The sequence below is a fragment of the Schistocerca gregaria genome, chromosome 7 (genome assembly GCF_023897955.1).
Source record: "Schistocerca gregaria isolate iqSchGreg1 chromosome 7, iqSchGreg1.2, whole genome shotgun sequence".
Lineage (NCBI taxonomy): Eukaryota > Metazoa > Arthropoda > Insecta > Orthoptera > Acrididae > Schistocerca > Schistocerca gregaria.
This window is the reverse complement of record NC_064926.1, coordinates 220,872,139-220,891,367: the sequence shown is the minus strand read 5'-3', so window position 1 is coordinate 220,891,367 and position 19,229 is coordinate 220,872,139. Positions and strand designations below refer to the sequence as shown.

At 42.9% G+C, this 19,229-nt stretch overlaps 1 protein-coding gene across 1 annotated transcript in view; it reads left to right on the top strand.

Moving 5' to 3' along the window:
* LOC126282356 (putative methyltransferase NSUN7) overlaps window positions 1-19,229 on the top strand; it is a 331,497-nt gene that overhangs the window by 251,591 nt on the left and 60,677 nt on the right. The window contains exons 6-7 of the mRNA XM_049982014.1: window positions 5,350-5,525; window positions 12,961-13,109. Coding sequence (XP_049837971.1) covers window positions 5,350-5,525; window positions 12,961-13,109 — 325 coding nt within the window. The remainder of the gene's footprint in view (window positions 1-5,349; window positions 5,526-12,960; window positions 13,110-19,229) is intronic.

Genomic DNA, 19,229 nt, shown 5'->3' with positions numbered 1-19,229 from the left:
CAGCCGAAATATCGTGCGAAGAAGTTTACGACGACCGGCTGCAAGCCCGAAATCTATTTGAACAATTGATTCGCCGGGAAAACTTCAAATTTTACATCAAACGCCTTTACGGGAAGGAGATGGTCTCAAATGTAAGAAGGTTCGACAAGCTACGTGGTAAGAGAGCAAAACTTTTAAGTTCTTTAAGTTTTTTAATGAGATGTCGAGACCATGGCATAATACCTAAATTTGCCGGAGTGACACATTTTATTAAGACGACCACTGCACGGAAAATAATGGAGAAGGCGAGCCTTGCTATTGTGAACGAGAGAATTTGTCATACGAGACGAAGGTTGGATGCCATCTCACAAGAATTGTTCCATCTACACTTTAAGATTGCAGCACTTCTTTCTCCTATTTCATGGGACTGGGTGGATGGAGTGACTTCAGCCAAGTTCGACTGGGTATATAAGGCTGCTAGTTCCCGGCAGATGTCGAAATTCGATCGCTTGGCGCCACAACAGCCGACGCCACAGGAAATAACTGTGCGACGTTCCGTGATTAATCTCACGGAGAAGATTTTAGACTATGCGACGCTGTCAGTTTTGGGCAAAGGTCTTAGTTTTGCACCTACACCAAGTGCAGTACCTCTTATTAGTTTTGTAAGTGGTGTTGAACAAGTTTGTACGTCGCCTTCCTTTGGACGCTGCTGAAGAAATAAGAAGGGAAACTGGTCAGGTTCTTCTGCAAGCTCCTCCCCAACGCAGTAATATAACCGCTCAAGAAAGGGCTGCACTACGGAAGCTTCGAGAAGATCCGGAAGTAGTGGTGCTGAAGGCTGATAAAGGTAATTCTACCGTTTTGTTACCTCGTGGGTTGTATTTAGAGAAGATGTATAGTCTACTGAGTGATACCATGTACAGGAAGATTGATCACGACCCAACAGCACGTGTGCAACGGAAGACGTGTGCACTTTTAAACTCTTCGTCGTTAGCTCCAGAGACCATCAAGCGGTTAAGACCACATGGCAGCGTACCACCGAGACTGTATGGTCTTCCTAAAGTGCATAAAGAAGGTCTGCCTTTACGATCTATAGTGAGTAATATTGATGCACCCACGTATGATTTAGCCAAACATCTAGCTTCCTTGCTGAGACCATTTGTGGGCAAATGTTCACATCATATACGGAACTCTGCTGATTTTATAGATAGACTGGTGTCTCTCCATTTAAGTAGTTCGGATCTTCTAGTGAGTTTTGATGTAGTTTCCCTTTTCACAAAAGTACCTCTTGGGGATTCCTTGTTTCTAATTGGTCAACAGTTTGAATCGGACATCACTGCTTTGTTTCGACATGCTCTTTCCTCAACTTATTTTATGTTTAACCAGGAATTTTTTGAACAGTCTGACGGTGTCGCCATGGGCAGCCCTCTGTCCCCTCTGGTGGCTAACCTTTTCATGGAGGATTTTGAAGAGAGAGCACTTGAATCAGCGGTTTGTAATCAAACTGTTTTTTGGAGGTACGTCGATGATACTTTCATAGTCTGGCCCCACGGAGAAGAAAAGTTAATGGAATTTTTTCATCATCTTAACTCCATCCATCAGAATATTCGATTTACCATGGAACTAGAGAAAGATGGCGTCCTTCCATTCCTGGATGTTCTGGTTAAACGGAAGAGTGACGGCTCGTTGGGACACTTTGTTTACCGTAAGCCGACTCACACTGATTTGTACCTGCATTCTTCCAGTTGCCATCACCCATCCCAAACCATGAGTGTACTTAAAACCCTTCTGCACAGGGCACACACGGTGTCGGATGCAGAGAATTTGCCTAAGGAACTTGCACATTTAAGAACGGTGTTCAGGGACAATGGTTACTCGACCTGGACAATTAACAGGGCCTTCGCAACTAGAGCCAGGAATCGGGAAGTGGATAAAGAAGAGAGTGCGCCAGCCAAGTGTCTAGCTTTTCTTCCCTTCGTTGGTAATATCTCTTTTAAAATAGCAAGGATTCTAAATACTTTTCATGTGAAAGCTGTTTTTCGTCCGCCTTCTAAGATTTCAGATTTGCTGGGTTCGGTGAAGGATGATCTGTTGCTGCGGAAGGCGGGAATTTACAAAATACCGTGTCAATGTGGTATGGCCTATATAGGACAGACAACACGTACTGTGGAAGAGCGTTGTACAGAACATAAACGTTGCACTCGTCTACTGCAACCCAGTAAATCTGCAGTTGCGGAACATTGTATTTCTAACGGACATTCAATGGAGAACGACAAAACTTCGATTTTGGCCACATCAACAACTTTTTGGGACTCCATTATTAAAGAATCCGTTGAAATACGCATTGCAGGAAATTTAATGATCCGGGACAGTGGTTACCATTTTAATAATGCATGGAATCCCGTCATCACAGAAATTCTCTCGAGACGAAGACGCCAGAAGACATCGATACCTGCGGCCAGCGACAATACCGATGGCACCTGAGTTTCGCAGTTCCACCAGCGTGGGCGCTGTTGCTGGGCGGTGTGGTCCTTCTGTCTCCGCGACTGCAACGCATGCGCGGCAGTACTATCAGCGCACTATATAAGACGGAACGGAGAACGTCTTCGTCAGTCCTCGTTCGGCTCACCTGTAGATGGCTGGCAGTTTTCCAGCCGAAATATCGTGCGAAGAAGTTTACGACGACCGGCTGCAAGCCCGAAATCGATTTGAACAATTGATTCGCCGGGAAAATTTCAAATTTTACTTCCTTCCACGTGTTTCCATAATCCGATGAGACCGATGACCTCGCTGCCTGGTCTCCTCCCCCAAACAACCCAACCCAACCCAACAGAGACAGAAAGACTGTGAAAGATAGTTTGTCAGCGGCAGGTGCTAGGTAGCTTGTTACTAGTTACGCACCTTGCAATGGAGAAACGGAAGGAGACCAGGGTCTTTTCAGACAGCTTTCCACTGGTCGCCACTTGGAGTGTCTATTGTTTATCCAATCAAGTAATATGTTAAAAGAAAAACTTAGAGACACGAGTCTTCCTTGTAGAATGCAGACAGCACAAAATCGCTCTTCAGCCAATGTGAGCACTTGATGAGCTAGCCACTTAGGCATTTTTCTGGCTGATTTGAATTCAGGTGCATATGCAAATTGTTGCTACGAAATCAATGACTGATTTTGCCTCTGCTTCAGTTTCCACCTGCAGGTTAGCATGGTGAGATGTAGCAGCTATGGCGAGATTTGCTATAGGGAAACTCAAGTCATTTTGATTGAGACTCTGTAACTCCAGGCTTCATTCTAAAGACTTTTATGCAGCAATAGGTTCAATACGTTTCAACTCGGGCCATAGATGCAAACGGATATCCTTTTATTGAACTTTCTGTTTTTAACCTTCACAACACTAAGGGGGCAGGGGGTACTTATTCCCACTTTTTGAAGACACTGCAATGTAGTTAGGTATTTTATATTTTAAATTTTTGAAAAAAATAAATGATTTCTTCTAAAAGATTCCGTGATTGTCTGAATTTTTTCAGTAAAACTTAAGCCAAAACGTTAAGTCCAAGTTGTGGTCCTGACTTTCAAAATAAACGTCATATCTGTGTTGTTAAGTTCAGCACTTTCTGTACTGTAGCAATCCTTTCTCTCCACAATCCATGTTTCAGTATGAATCGTTACAGTGATACAGCGTGTGAATGTTACGTTCATCCTTACGTTTTGCACATTAGTGTGTTTAAAAGTTCTGTTACGTCCATGTCAGGCGCTTTTTGGAGTCCGACGGGTGACACGAGCCGAGTCCTCACCAGCCAATAAGCTAGCAGTATCTCCGCCGCCCCCGCTTCACGGCCCTGTGATCTCGTCAGCAAAGAGAATTTTTTCTCACGATTAATATTATTGCGACAGACACTGATGTATACAGGTGGTCCTAATACACTACTGGCCATTAAAATTGCTACACCACGAAGATGACGTGCTAGAGACGCGAAATTTAACCGACAGGAAGAAGATGCTGTGATATGCCAATTATTAGCTTTTCACAGCTTTCACACAAGGTTGGCGCCGGAGGCGATACCTACAACGTGTTGACATGAGGAAAGTTTCCAACCGATTTCTCATACACAAACGGCAGTTGGCCGGCGTTGCCTGGTGAAACGTTGTTGTGTTGCCTCGTGTAAGGAGGAGAAATGCGTACCATCACGTTTCCGACTTTGATAAAGGTCGGATTGTAGCCTATCGCGATTGCAGTTTATCGTATCGCGACATTGCTGCTCGCGTTGGTCGAGATCCAATGACTGTTAGTAGAATATGGAATCGGTGGGATCAGGAGGGTAATACGGAACGCCTTGCTGGATCCCAGCGGCCTCATATCACTATCAGTCGAGATGACAGGCATCTTATCCGCATGGCTGTAACGGATCGTGCAGCCACGTCTCGATCCCTGAGTCAACAGATGGGCACGTTTGCAAGAGAACAACCATCTGCACGAACAGTTCGACGCCGTTTGCAGCAGCATGGACTATCTGCTCGGAGACCATGGCTGCGGTTACCTGTGACGCTCCATCACAGACAGGAGCGCATGGGATGGCGTACTCAACTACGTACCTGGGTGCACGAATGGCAAAACGTCATTTTTTTCGGATGAATCCAGGTTCTGTTTACAGCATCATAATCGTCGCATCCGTGTTTGGCGACATCGCGGTGAACGCATATTGGAAGCGTGTATTCGTCATCGCCATACTGGCGCGTCACCCGGCGTGATGGTATGGGCTGCCATTGGTTACACGTCTCGATCACCTCTTGTTCGCATTGACGGCACGTTACATGTCAGATATGTTACGACCCGTGGCTCTACCCTTCATTCGATCCCTGCGAAACCCTACATTTCAGCTGGATAATGCACGGCCGCATTTCTGGATACGGTAAAATGTTCGACTACTACCCTGGCCAGCACATTCTCCAGATCTCTCACCAATTGAAAACGTCTGGTCAATGGTGTCCGAGCAACTAGCTTGTCACAATACGCCAGTCTCTACTCTTGATGAAGTGTGGTATCGTGATGAAGCTGCATGGGCAGCTGTACCTGTACACGCCATGCAAGCTCTGTTTGACTCAATGCCCGGGCGTATCAAGGCCGTTGTTACGGCCAGAGGTGGTTGTTCTGGGTACTGATTTCTCAGGATCTATGCTCCCAAATTGCGTGAAAATGTAATCACATGTCAGTTCTAGTATAATATATTTGTCCAATGAATAACCGTTTATGATCTGCATTTCTTCTTGGTGTAGCAGTTTTAATGGCCAGTAGTTTATGCTACCCCGGCGGTTGAGTGCGCCCTCCGCTCTTGGGAAAGCTGCAGGTGTTGCTACTGTTGCTGTTGTGTGCGCAGGACCGCACGTTTTGTCTGGGCCCGTCCGCAATGGCGCGCACGCTGCGGAAACTGGAGCTGCGCGGCTGCGTGGCGCAGACGCACATCAACTCGGCGCGCACCACCGCCTACCTGGCCGCCCTTCTCTCTGACGACGACAGCGTCCACAAGCTGCTGGCCTTCGGCGCCGGAGACAGGTCTGCCGCTATAGCACCACTTCACGGAGGGCGGGCTGGCCGCAGTTCAGCCTTTGCACTGAAACAATTACAATCTGTATATAAAAAAAAGTAAACGTTGGTTTGTTCAGTACCGTAAATCTTCCAAAGTTCTTCACCGATTACTTCGAAATTTTGACACAACACTGCTTTTGAATACGCCCGTGTTTTTGTATACTATTTTTAAATATGTATTATATACAGGGTGGTCCATTCACCGGGCCAAATATCTCACGAAATGAACGTCAAACGAGGAAACTACAAACAACGAAACTCGTCTAGCTTGCAGGGGGAAACCTGATGGCGCTATGGTTGGCCCGCTAGATGGCGCTGCCGTAGGTCAAGCCGATATCAACTGCGGTTTTCAAAGAGAAACCCCCATTTTTTATTACATATTCGTGTAGTACGTAAAGAAATATGAATGTTTTAGTTGGACCACTTTTTTCGCTTTGTGATAGTGATACATTACCCGTGTTAAAATGGACCGTTTACCAATTGCGGAAAAAGTCGATATCGTTTGGGTGTATCTCTTTTGTGATCAAAATGCCCAACAGGCGTGTGCTATCTATGCTGCTCGGTATCCTGGACGACATCATCCAAGTGTCCGGACCGTTCGCCGGATAGTTTCGTTATTTAAGGGAACAGGAAGTGTTTAGCCACATGTGAAACGTCAACAGCGACCTGCAACAAATGATGATGCCCAAGTAGCTGTTTTAGCTGCTGTCGAGGCTAATCCGCACATCTGTAGCAGAGAAATTGCGCGAGAATCGGGAATCTCAAAAACGTTGGCGTTGAGAATGCTACATCAACATCGATTGCACCCGTAACATATTTCTATGCTCCAGGTATTGCATGGTGAGGACTCTGAACGTCATGTACAGTTCTGCCACTGGGCACAAGAGAAATTACGGGACGATGATGTCATTCACCAAATGAGATAACGTAAACCGGCATAATATGCACTACTGGGCAACGGAAAATCCACGATTGCTGCGACAAGTGGAACATCAGCGACCTTGGCGGGTTAAAGTGCGGCGTTATGGGAGAAAGGTTAATTGGCCCCCATTTTATCGATGGCAATCTAAATGGTGCAATGTATGCTGATTTCCTACGTAATGTTGTACACATGTTACTACAAGGTGTTTCACTGCATGACGGAATGGCGATGTACTTCCAACATGATGGATGTCCGGCACATAGCTCGCGTGCAGTTGAAGCGGTACTAAATAGCATATTTCATGACAGGTGGATTGGTCGTCGGAGCACCATACCATGGCCCGCACGTTCACCGGATCTGACGTCCCCGAATTTCTTTCTATGGGGAAAGTTGAAGGATATTTGTTATCGTGATCCACCGACAACGCCTAAGAACATGCGTCAGCGCATTGTCAATGCATGTGCGAACATTACGGAAGGCGAACTACTCGCTATTGAGAGGAATGTATTGCCAAATGCGTTGAGGTTGACGGACATCATTTTGAGCATTTATTGCATTAATGTGGTATTTACAGGTAATCACGCTGTTACAGCATGCGTTCTCAGAAATGATAAGTTCACAAAGGTCCATGTATCACATTGGGAGAACCGAAATAAAATGTTAAGACTTGCCTACGTTCTGTATTTTAATTTAAAAAATCTGTTACCAACTGTCCATCTAAAATTGTGAGCCGTATGTTTGTGGCTATTACAGCGCCATCTATCACAAAGCGAAAAAAGTGGTCCAACTAAAACATTCATATTTCTTTACTTACTCCACAAATAAGAAATAAAAAAGGAGGGTTCCCATTTTAAAAAACGCAGTTGATATCCGTTTGACCTATGGCAGCGCCACCATGCGGGCCCACCATAGCGCCATCTGGTTTCCCCCTTCAAGCTAGACAAGTTTCGTTCTTTGTAGTTTTTTCGTTTGACGCTTATTTCGTAAGATATTTGGCCCAGTCATGATCAATGGACCACTCTGTATTTCCTTACAAATTAGAAAGAGTTCTTTGTCTTTTATTTCGTTTCCTTCTAACAAGACTGAGCCTCAGAAAATATTGGCTGGAAACAGGTAGTTTACTTATGAAACATTTAGGAAGAAAAATACGACAATATGTTTATGCCAATATTATAGTGATGTCATGTATATTCTCCTTATTACGAGTATGATATGACGGCGGATACTTATCGCAACCCGCTATGGTACGTATTGGGAGGATATAATCTGAAAAAGGACGTGAAATATCTGTGTATAAAAGAACTGATGTGATGTGGGTTTTGGGACATGAGTGGGATCTTTTGAGCAAGGTGAGAGTGGATCCGAGTCTCCACATCTGAAGGCATAGGTAGGAAGGTTATCGATTCAAATTACACACCGGAAGACAGAGGAAGTTTGGAGTTGGCGGTAATGTAGGGCGTCCTGTCACAGGCACACAAGCAGGTAAGGGTTCTCAAGACTTAGGAGGGTGGACAACGGGTTGTTGCGACTCATGATTATGGAAGATGCAGAAGAGGCGAAGGCTTTTGGGGAAATACGGGTACAGGATGCGAACGGGAGGCGGTAGTCGGATACAGGAAATGAAATCGTTCACGACGTTCCAGGATTTAGAGGGAACAATAAAACTTGGAAGCATTGGTTGTTTCATGGTATGTCATTATAGGCAGTGCAGTCGAATGATCACAGAATAATAACGTTTATCCTATTTGACAAGAGCATGTTTTCTACATGAACAAGGGGAGAAACTTTGGATAGATTTTAACTCAAGCATCGTGAAAACCGACACGATGGCCTCTTCCATATTTTCATGCAGGATTGTGTACACAGATACCACGGTAATGCCAACTAAGGACGCTTTATCTTTCACACTTAATCGGTTCTCCCCCAAAAGAAGTCTCCCCTGCCTTGACCATGTTGTCTTACCGGCTGGTGCGAGGCCGAAATCGTTTTGGTTTGTTGCCACACGACCTTCCGCTTTCTTTGAAGTGCAGCACCCACAGACATGCGTCCATCACAATTCTCACTTTACTGGCGATGGAATTCAATGGGTCGCAAGTGGAGGAAACGTATGGTGCTGCGCTGCTCTTGCGCTGAATACGTCACCATTTCCAGCCTCAAAGTCGCTCCTCGCTCTTGCCGCAGCCGCTGGTGTTGTGCCGTACAGTGGAGCCAACTGTTGCTCGCGTATACAAAGATTGCCCGCTTGGTAAATCGCATGTTTCTATCTGCTTTCTATGCTGAGAAATAAAATCGACGGGCGTAGAACTCGGATGCCCCTCGAGCCAATGCCAGTTGTTGCAGGCGTCAAAACATAATGCTTAAATATCAGAGCTGGATGCTGGATTAACGATTAATAATACGAGAGCCCACGACCAAAATTTCTGACTTACAGTAGTAAGGCCAAAACCATATCATATCGATAGATTCGATTACCTTCAACCCAAAAATACTAATTTCAGAATTTTCTCGCGTCACATTTGATCTGACGGCATTTTCAAAAATGTCAACAAATTTTACCAAATATATCATACTAATACGCTTGATTTTTTGAATATAGTTGTATGATAGCTTTAAGACATCAAAAACACGTTTCTGAGACGCCTGTAGCGTAGCAAAAGCCTGGGATGTCACTTGAAAAAAAAAAATGCAGAAGCTTAGCAAACCGTCTGAAAATGTGTTCCACTAGTTAATTTTCGTCAGTTAATGCGCAAATATCATTTTTCAGAAGAAAATATGAGTACTTCCATTTTGAGGCGAAGATATTAAATAAATTACGGATCGGTAACAAAGCATTACGTCAGAAAAGTGGTGGATGTGATAAGTTGTCCAGATGCAGAAAAAACTGGTATGATACAAATTTAGTGCGACACTGTACTAATCAGACAACTCTTCGATACTCAAAAATCATTACCAGATTAAGATGTATGAAAGATGATGCTGCAAGCCAATGAATAAGCTGCAACCCTCAGATTCTCATATGAATAATAAAGAACTTTTTCTAAACAAATTGCACAAAAAGAAAATGGGATAAAATTCCGAATATATAGTTTATTCAAAGACAAGAAATATGAACGTTTTTAATCACGCTCTGGCTCTCAACATTGTAATCATCACCAAAATCGCTCTCTATGCCATTATCAGCTTCTTCTATGTCTTTTTCTGGAAAACATATATAGTATGTCAAAATCACTCATTTTTTTATAACATCTTATAGTGAAATTCATGTCATCTACAGCATTTGTGGATGTTGATTCTTCCTCTAACACAACGTCTCTTATTTCTAGTAACTGGCTACCTGATATTAAAGAAAATTCGAAAGCTATGGGGTTTGCATTTGTAAGATTTTTCGTGTGAACGTTGCTTCACATTTTCGATATATACGTTATTTTCAATAAACGCTGTTCCAATTCTGTTTTACATGGCGATAGTAAATCCAGATTTAGAGCTGTAGAAGAATGTTTACTTTTCATTTTATATGCTTGCGTAAAAATGTTGTTTATTCTACACGTGAATTCTTCTAAGAAGTTTAGTACTTTTCCATTCCAGAAGCATGTTTGCCAAATGTGTAAAGCTTGTCCCCTCTTGCGAGAGACTGCAGGACTGCAATCGCAACCAGTAATAGCATGAAAAGCAGGTAAAGATTTTGCTAGAGCAGTGCGATTGTTTCACACAGACGCGAAACATCAAAGCAACGTCGGGAATTACAAATGCCAGCATCAATACAAATCTCTAAGAAACTTTTTACGAATCCCATATTCCCAAGTTTTATAATTAAAATATCACAAGTGAATACTGAGTAGATACTCGACCTCGTTAAGTAATTTGACAGATAACAATCTTAGTATTTTCTTCCTCGTTTGCTGATAAGATCTTCCTTAATTGTTTGATTAATATATTCAATCCAGCAGTCGTAGCACATGTCGTGATTAATATAGATGGCGGTGTTCGCGATACTCTGTGCCATGGCCTGTTGTGTCGCATTATTAAATAAGATTCGACTAGAGCTTCTTTAAATTTTATATTTTTCAATTCGTCTGTGAAATCCGAGGATCAAACTTGTGATCGTGAGACATGAATCGAGGGACAAGAACTTAACAAGTAAATAGTAGCTGTCACACAGGAGGCTAACAAGCGCTGGAACGTTATTTTCGTTTTTGGAAGTAAAGGTGACTTCGAAAATGTCTGAAAACAAACATTTCCGTGAAATCAGTACATTGGAAAACAGCCGAAGTTGCGAATTTACTGTTATTTACTTGGTGACTGGTTTCGAGTAGGGACCCATTTTAAAAATTATCCACATAATCAAAATGGTATTTCGCAAAATATAAGAACCATGTAAGATAACAAACATATACATATAACAAAGTGCTAATAAATGAACACTCCAGAGAATACAGAGTGTAGAGCATACAGATAACTCTGGAGGTGCAATCAGTATGGTCTGACTGTTCATTTGCACTTTGTTTTACATATGTGTTTGTTACATTGGCATGGCTCTTATATTTTGGGAGATATCATTTTGACTGTCGGGATAATTTGAAAATGAGTCTCAACCTGAAACCAGTCATCAAGTAAATCAAAGTGAAATTCATAACTTGTTTTTAGGTTGTACGGTCTAACGATTTTGTACGTTTTTCGCCGTAAAACGATGAGACACGGTTTTTGTCGTGGGCTCTCATACTATAACTTCCGGAGGCGATTCTTAAGCTGAATGATTTCTTGTTCTTCTTCCGTATCCGGATGCACCAATTATATCTTCCCTTTCCAGTAATTAGCAACGTAGGTTGCTTTGTCATTGACTTTCAAAATGTCGTCTTTAGTGTATGTTATAGAGATATCTGAGCAAATCAATAGGTGGTCCAAGTTGTGTATTGCTCCGCAGTAACACCTTCCGCTATCACTGTAGCCCCATTTAAATAGGTTTGATTTGCACCCAGTTACTCCAGTGCGCAGCCGGTTTAATGACCTCCAAGTTGTAAAAGGTAGTTGAAATCCTGCAGATCCCTCCTCAAGTAGTTCCATTGTGGAGTGTGGCACCATTTCTTCCCTAAAAGATAGCCGCCTTGCGACGGGCTTGGTGGCGAGCTCTTCAATAGTTTCAATGAAACTCCTGCGGGATTTCAGCCGGACACGTTGTTTTCGGTGCATATGCATCGGGTGTCGAGGATCATTCTTTTGTTTTGATCTTCCGATCTCGGCGGCTACTTCTCTGCGGATAGTGGGTGGTGCTATACCTATGATGGGCTAAATTTTGTCTTTAGGAGTTGGTTTGAGGCATCCTGTGGCAATACGTACAGTCTCGTTTACGGCGACGTCAACTTGCTTAGTGTGAGCAGAGTTCCTCCAAACTGGCGCCGCGTATCCCGCTGCTGAGATACTCGGCGCCAGACCCGTGCTGCGCAAAACGTGTGGTTGAGCTCCCCACGATGAACCTGTTAGTTTCCGCAGTGTGTTGTTCCTTGCAAAGACCTTTTTTTTAGTGTTGTGACAGTGCTGCTTAAAAGTAAGCGCTCTGTCCAATGTTACTCCCAGGTATTTTGGGCTGTTTGTATGTTTCAGCTCTTCCCCTTGCCACATGATTCGTAGTTTCCGTTTGGCTTGTTTGTTCCTAAGATGGAAGGCGGATACTTGAGATTTACTAGTGTTTGGTTTGAGATTATTGCCTTCGTAATAGGTAGCAAGTTCTGTTAAGGCTCCTGTGAGATTCTCCTCCACTTGTTCAAAAGTTTTATCCTGTGTGGCCACTGCTGCATCATCGGCATAAATGAACATTCGTGTCGGGTGGCTGATGGGAAGGTCATTCGTATGGATGTTAAATAATATTGGAGCCAAGACACTACCCTGTGCAAGTCCATTTTTCTGTGTCCTCCATCGGCTGTTTTTAGATTGTAAGGTTACAAAAAAATGGTTCAAATGGCTCTGAGCACTATACAACTTAACTTCTAAGGTCATCAGTCACCTTGAACTTAGAACTAATTAAACCTAACTAACCTAAGGACATCACACACATCCATGCCCGAGGCAGGATTCGAACCTGCAACCGTAGCGGTCGCTCGGCTCCAGACTGTAGCGCCTAGAACCGCACGGCCACTCCGGCCGGCTGTAAGGTTACATAGTAGCGTCTGTTCTGTAGCATGCATTGCACGAACATAGAAAGAGTGTAATCCTTAGTGACATTATACACTTTCTGGGTAATCAGCTTACGGTTAACTGTGTCATATGAGGCACTGAGAATCAGGAATGCTACCCCAGTTACTTCAGCTGAATGATTTGGGAATAAAGTATCTGGATTTCGATTACAAAGAGTACTGCTGCCACAGCGTAACTGACGGCTGTGCACCCAAACTCAGCTCCATTAGGTACCCAGATCTTTCCGTATTGGAAGATTCCATACCAAAAATAAACCTGGAAAACCTAGCTAAGGAGGTGACGCTGTTTCAGGAAGGAGGAGTACGAGGCGTACCTGCGAGCGCTGGGAGTGCAGAACGTGGAGGTGCACGCCGAGAGCTTCGTGGAGGCGGCGGCGCAGCACACGGCCTCTGCCAGGGTTGCCGAGGAGGACACGGAAACCGCGATCTCCGAAGACATCGGTGAGAGTGCGCCCAGCACTGTTTACCACATAAAAGGAGAGATCAAACTGTTACAAACGAATTCACTTTGCCCAAGGGCCAAAGAGTTTCACTCGTCGCAGCTCCATTAGGTACTCAGATCTTTCAGTATTGGAAGATTCCATACCAAAAATAAAGCTGTAAAACTATCGTGACTGTCTGTTCGGCTCTGAACACGCTAATCTCCAAAATTACTAAACGCATTTTCGCGGGGTTTTCGCAGGTAACTTGAGAACAGTTTCGGGCTCGGTAAGGATCACGGAAAAAAAATTGTACTAAAACTTTCTTGCCTGTCTGTCTGTCTGTTTTAACATGCTAGCCTCTAAAACTACTAGATTAATTTTCATGATGTTTTCACAGGCACTTTGAGTATAGCTTTTGGCACCGTACAGGCTTTACTTAATCAAAATCGGATCACGCGCAAAAGGCATCCATGCATATTATAAAAAGTATTTATGTTGCACATCTCTTCCGTAATCACCCGACCGGTTTCAGCCAGACTTGGTACACATATCACTTACTGTCTGAGAAGAATCGCTTTGGGAGTTTCTTATTTTAATTTAATCGTATGGCTAGGGCCTCCCACCCGGCAGGCTGTTCGCCGGGTGCCGGTCTTTCAGTTTGACGCCACTTGGGCGACCTGCAGTCGATGAGTATGTTAGGATGATGATAGGATGATGATGACAGCACAACACCCAGCTGCTGTGCGGAGAAAATTCCCCGACCCAGCAGGGAATCGAACCCTGGCCCAGAGGATTGGCAATCCGTCACGCTGACCATTTTTTTCTTTGTTGATCGTTGTGTTTGGCCGTTGCGTACGTCACATGGCATTCGTTCAAGTTCGTTTTGTTGATCCTTCCACTCAGTTTTTTATTACAGAGGCCAACCAGCTCCCTGACCGAACACACTGAGCTACCGTGCCGGCGCCTATTCAGCTACCGGGGGGGATAGTTTTTGGAGTGAGAACCACCTACCCATCAAAGGAGTCAGGGGTGGGGGTGAGAAAGAAATGTAGGCGAATATCTATATTTTATTCATCCACTATTTGGGAAACAAGAGCACTTAGTGCCTTGCAATAAACTTTACACATAACGTCAATACCTTACGAAACTTTTTCTCTCTTAAATCTTCCACAAAACGAGGAAAGTAATAAAGCTAATCGCTAACTGGACTTTCCCCTCTTCATGCACTGAAACTGCCTCATACTTTAATTTATTACTGCTTTACTAGTAACTGCATTGCCGCCACATTATGCAGAGAGTGTTCAAATATAGCACTGAACACATGTGCAAAGTTATATAACTGATTGACACTTAGTTCAATATATAAGACGTCATAAACACTGAGCTGTGGCAACAAAACTGCCACATCATGCACGTTTCAATTTATTACTATTAACCAAAGGATCGATTTCAGTGAAATTTGGCAAAGAGACAGCTCGAACCCTTAGGAAGAACACAGACTATTTGAGGAAGTGTGTAGTAAAAAATACTTACTGATCTGAAGAATATTATGCCAATCAGAGAAAATGTTTACTCTTTGGCTTGTGAACTACGTCATATTTGTCAAAATGCTTTTATTGGTTGGTATGTTTGCTACGTGATACAATTCAAAGTAATGAATACAATGTTCGTACGATCTTCGATGTGTTTAATCCATAATTCCACACTACTTCAATAGCACGATGCATTGATGCACAAACCGGCCGCTGTGGCCGAGCGGTTATAGACGCTTCAGTCCGGAACCGTGCTGCTGCTACGGTTGCAGGTTAGAATCCTGTCTCGGGCATGGATGTGCGTGATGTCTATAGGTTAGTTAGGTTTAGGTAGTCTAGGGGACTGATGACTTAAGATGCTAAGTCCCATAGTGCTTAGAGCCATTTGAACCATAGATGCACAGTCCTGTCCATGCCCCTTTGTACGCACTGCTCGCAGCGACGCTGTGCACGCCGACGCATCGTGGGTTGGGTGGAACAGCTTGGAAAGGGGAAGAGTGGGGAGTGCATGTTATTGCAAGTTCAGTAGTTCACTTATTTATCGTCACTCATCGTAAGAAAACTACTGATACGTGAGCACAGCCACAGGCAACAGTTAGTGGTAAATATTTTAGGAGGTGATGGTATAGAAAAGGCGTGAGATAATGATGTGCTCTCTTCCCCTCTTATATTCGATACTTGCTTCCAGAAAGCTATACACCAAGTTTGTGGAACTGCTGACTCAGGGATAAAAATTGATGACCAGATGATAGACATGCTGTGTTGTGCACATGATACTGCTCTGGTCACAGAAACGAAAGAGGGACTAGAGGAGGTTCTCACCATAATGGAAAGGATTTTCTTTACTTAATATAGTGAGAATAAAGAAGCGATAAACTAAAGTTAGGGTGTGCAGTAACCCCCCCCCCTCCCCGCCCGCTCCAACCCTTTATACAGGGTGTAAATTTCAAGTTGACAAACCAGAATAACTCGAAAAACAAGCTTCACTCGAAAAACTGTGTAGACTCCAAAGTTGATTATTTTCGATGGGGAAATCTGCTGGTGCTAAAATTAGCTGGCCACCCCAACCCCTGTGGATGGGGCGGGAGGCAGCTTTAAAATTGCAAATGAGAATCCCCATTTTTTCTACGTAAAAAACTACGTACATTTTGTCTTTAACATTTGTTTCGATTCTTGGCAGTTGGCGCTGTAATTCAAGAAAATCCACGTTCTCATTTTTACGTGGAAGATATTTACAGATAAATAAAAAATACTTATTTATTTCGTAGGATGTCTGGTTAATAAGTTATCTAGTCAGATGATTTGTTTGATAATTAAAAGTTGTGTAGTCTCATGACCATGAAACATCCGAATCTTCTGAAAAAATTAATATTTGGGTCAACATTTGTAAAGCTCTAATTCTTTTCTCCCAAACACCACCGTATGGGGAGAGAGGGAGAGTTTTAGTTATATCGAATCAAAACCTACGAAGTAAATAAGTATGTTTTTCTTTATCCGTAACCATTTTCCACGTAAAAATGAGAATATGGATTTTCTTGAATTACAGCGCCAACTACCAAAAATCAAAACAAATGTGTAAGACAGAATGTACGTAGTTTTTTATGTAGAATCTGATTCTGCAATAAAAAATGGGGGTTCCGATTTGAAATTTTAAAGTTGCCTCTCGCACCACCCGCAGGAGGCTGGGGCCGCGGGCTAATTTTAACACCAGCAGGTCTCCCTCGAAAATAAACAACTTTGGATTGTACACATTTGTTTGTGTGAAGCTTATTTTTCGAGTTCTTCTGGTTTGTCAACTTAAAATTTACACCCTGTATAAGAGAGGAGCTAGAAATGATAGAGGCATTAACCTGTTTAAGAACTAAGATTACAATGAATGGTATAAGTGGGAATAAATTGATAGCAGAATACAAAAGCTGAAAATTCCACTTAATTTAAGAAAGAACTTACTCGCCAGCAAGAACATCAGTCTGAACGTACAAAACGGATTAAGAATGTATTTGTTTGGCTTGTGACCTAATACGGGTGTGAAACCTGGAAAATACCAAAACAAGAGAAAAGGTGGCTAGGAGACTTGGAGACGTGCTGCAGAAGGGTGTTAAAGATTAGCTGGAGAGACAGAGATACCAATGAAGAGGTGCTGAGAAGAGCGCAGGAAACCAGATCTCTGTAGAGCCAAATCGAAAGGAGAAGATACAAACTCGTAGGACACATTTTAAAACAGAATAACATCGTTGTGACAATACCAGAAGGAATCAGCGGGGACGACCAATGATGTTGTACATGCAGCAAATTATGAATGATGCTGGATGCACTATATATGGGGGTTTGAAGAGGAAGGGAGACAGAAGAGGGAAATGGAGTACTGCTACAAACCCACCTCAGGGTTGAACACTGAAGAGAGAGTGTAAGGTGTCAGGCAAATCCAACACCTTCCATGAAAACCCTGACATAATAAGCAAATCCAGTAGTATGTCACATAGCTCCGAATAAATCGTGACATTAAATTAACCAAAGTAATACGAGTAACGAGTGAGGAAAAATTGAATACCACAGACTAACACAAGAATGCCTAAATGCATGTCATACCTTCCCACCGTGAGACAGACGCAGTTCCGAGGGGAGAAACGAGAACAGAAGCCGAGAGCACAACCGTGTTAAGCTAGAAGGCCCTACGATAAGGGACGGACCGGACACCCACGTCGCCAGCTAATCAATAGAGCCACACCACCCGCAAGTTTTAGTGTGAGGCAAGTCAATTAGGCCGTGTACCGGTACCTCAGCGCTAGAAGGGAAAATAGCCTCTTTCTTAGCAACAGTACGGCTGCCACGAGGCGCCCGTTCCACCAGATGGCTGTCCTAGACAGTAAACGCTCCCATTGTCCTATTCCTTTGAGGGCCATGAAAGCTGGCCTGCCCCAAGCCCTCAGACCACGTCGCTTTCGACGAATAGGAGGCCCTAGTTCTCCCTGATGTCAGAACCAGTGCGAAATTATATCCTCAAAGCATGAACCTCTAAAGAAATGTTAGTTTGAGGCTGCCCGGTATCAACCAATAGATGATTAATAACTCGATAACCCCACCTAAAAAATGTGATCTTCTACAAAGTCAACATGAAATATGAATTGTCAAAATTTTCACGTATGGTGGCAAATGGCTCATACTGACTGTCAAGATTATTGCTTATGGTTAAGATGGAGAAATGCAGGATGTTTTCTGTCTCAGATGTATTAAGGAACAATTTTTTCCTTACATGTTAGAATTACTAGTATATTGTCTGTATTAGTTTTTACTGCTGATCATGAAAACTACTTCCATTCTGTTTGTTCTACCATTCAGTATTTTTCAAAAAGTACAAAAATTAAAATAAAATTTTAATGAACGTCTATGTTTTCAAAATTATTGTTTTTAGGCATGTACTGAAAATAGCACCAACAGTTGTCTTAGCAACTTTGTGAGTACTTTGTACATTAATTAACATTCAACAATTATCGATCATCATACATTCACTCCATGTTTCCTGGTATCTCTTCTCCAGCTGTTTAACATCCTTGTGGTGGTGTTGTCCTTGCTCTTCACTATAATGTCCAATATTTTTAGGCAAGTAGTCAATATGTGAGTGTAGCAAACGGGCTTCTTCGCTTATACTACAACTCCACTCGTTGACATTTGTGTACACGGTATTGTCAATGTTCTTGTAATTTGTATGTTTTTTAATTTCCTAGAATGTTTTCAGTAACATATATGATGACAGTTCATTCATCATCTTCCCTAAAATCTACTGAATTCTGAATCAAAAATGGTTCAAATGGCTCTGAGCACTATGGGACTCAACTGCTGTGGTCATAAGTCCCCTAGAACTTAGAACTATTTAAACCTAACTAACCTAAGGACATCACACACATCCATGCCCGAGGCAGGATTCGAACCTGCGACTATAGCAGTCGCGCGGTTCCGGACTGAGCGCCTAGAACCGCTAGACCACCGCCGCCGGCTAATTCTGAATCCATTTGTAAATTTGAATACTAACAAAAATCCAGATTCCATTTTTCTTGACTGGTAAAGGGACATTTCATAGGACGGTACTTAAAGCAGAATACACCTTGTATAAGAGCCCTTACAACCTCATTCACCAATCCCACACTGACATTTAGTTGTGGAAGCAATATCGTCTGTGACGCACAAGCAGTTCATGCAAGATATAATGAGTTCTAGACACAAAAATCTCCGATGAGGCACTACTCTTACATTCCTACGTCTTTGCTTTGTCTGGCTAACCAACTCACATACAAATCAGGGCACTTTCGTGTGCTCATCTTGCTTTCCTAACAAATTTGCTTCAGCTAAAAATAAAATATACTTTATTGCAATATTTAAAGACTGTGTTTGCTGGGAGAAACGTTTTGAAATCAGTTATTTAAATACTCATATTTATTTTCAGTAGTCTACGATGATCATTCAATAATTAAAGAGACAAATTGGTCTGCGGAAAAAACTGCGAGTAGGGCAAGTTTGATACTTTTATGGCTTTCAGATTGCATCACTGGGATGAGCCCTGATCAGCTGATGTATCAACATTGTTTTCTTTATAACCACTAAAATTCATT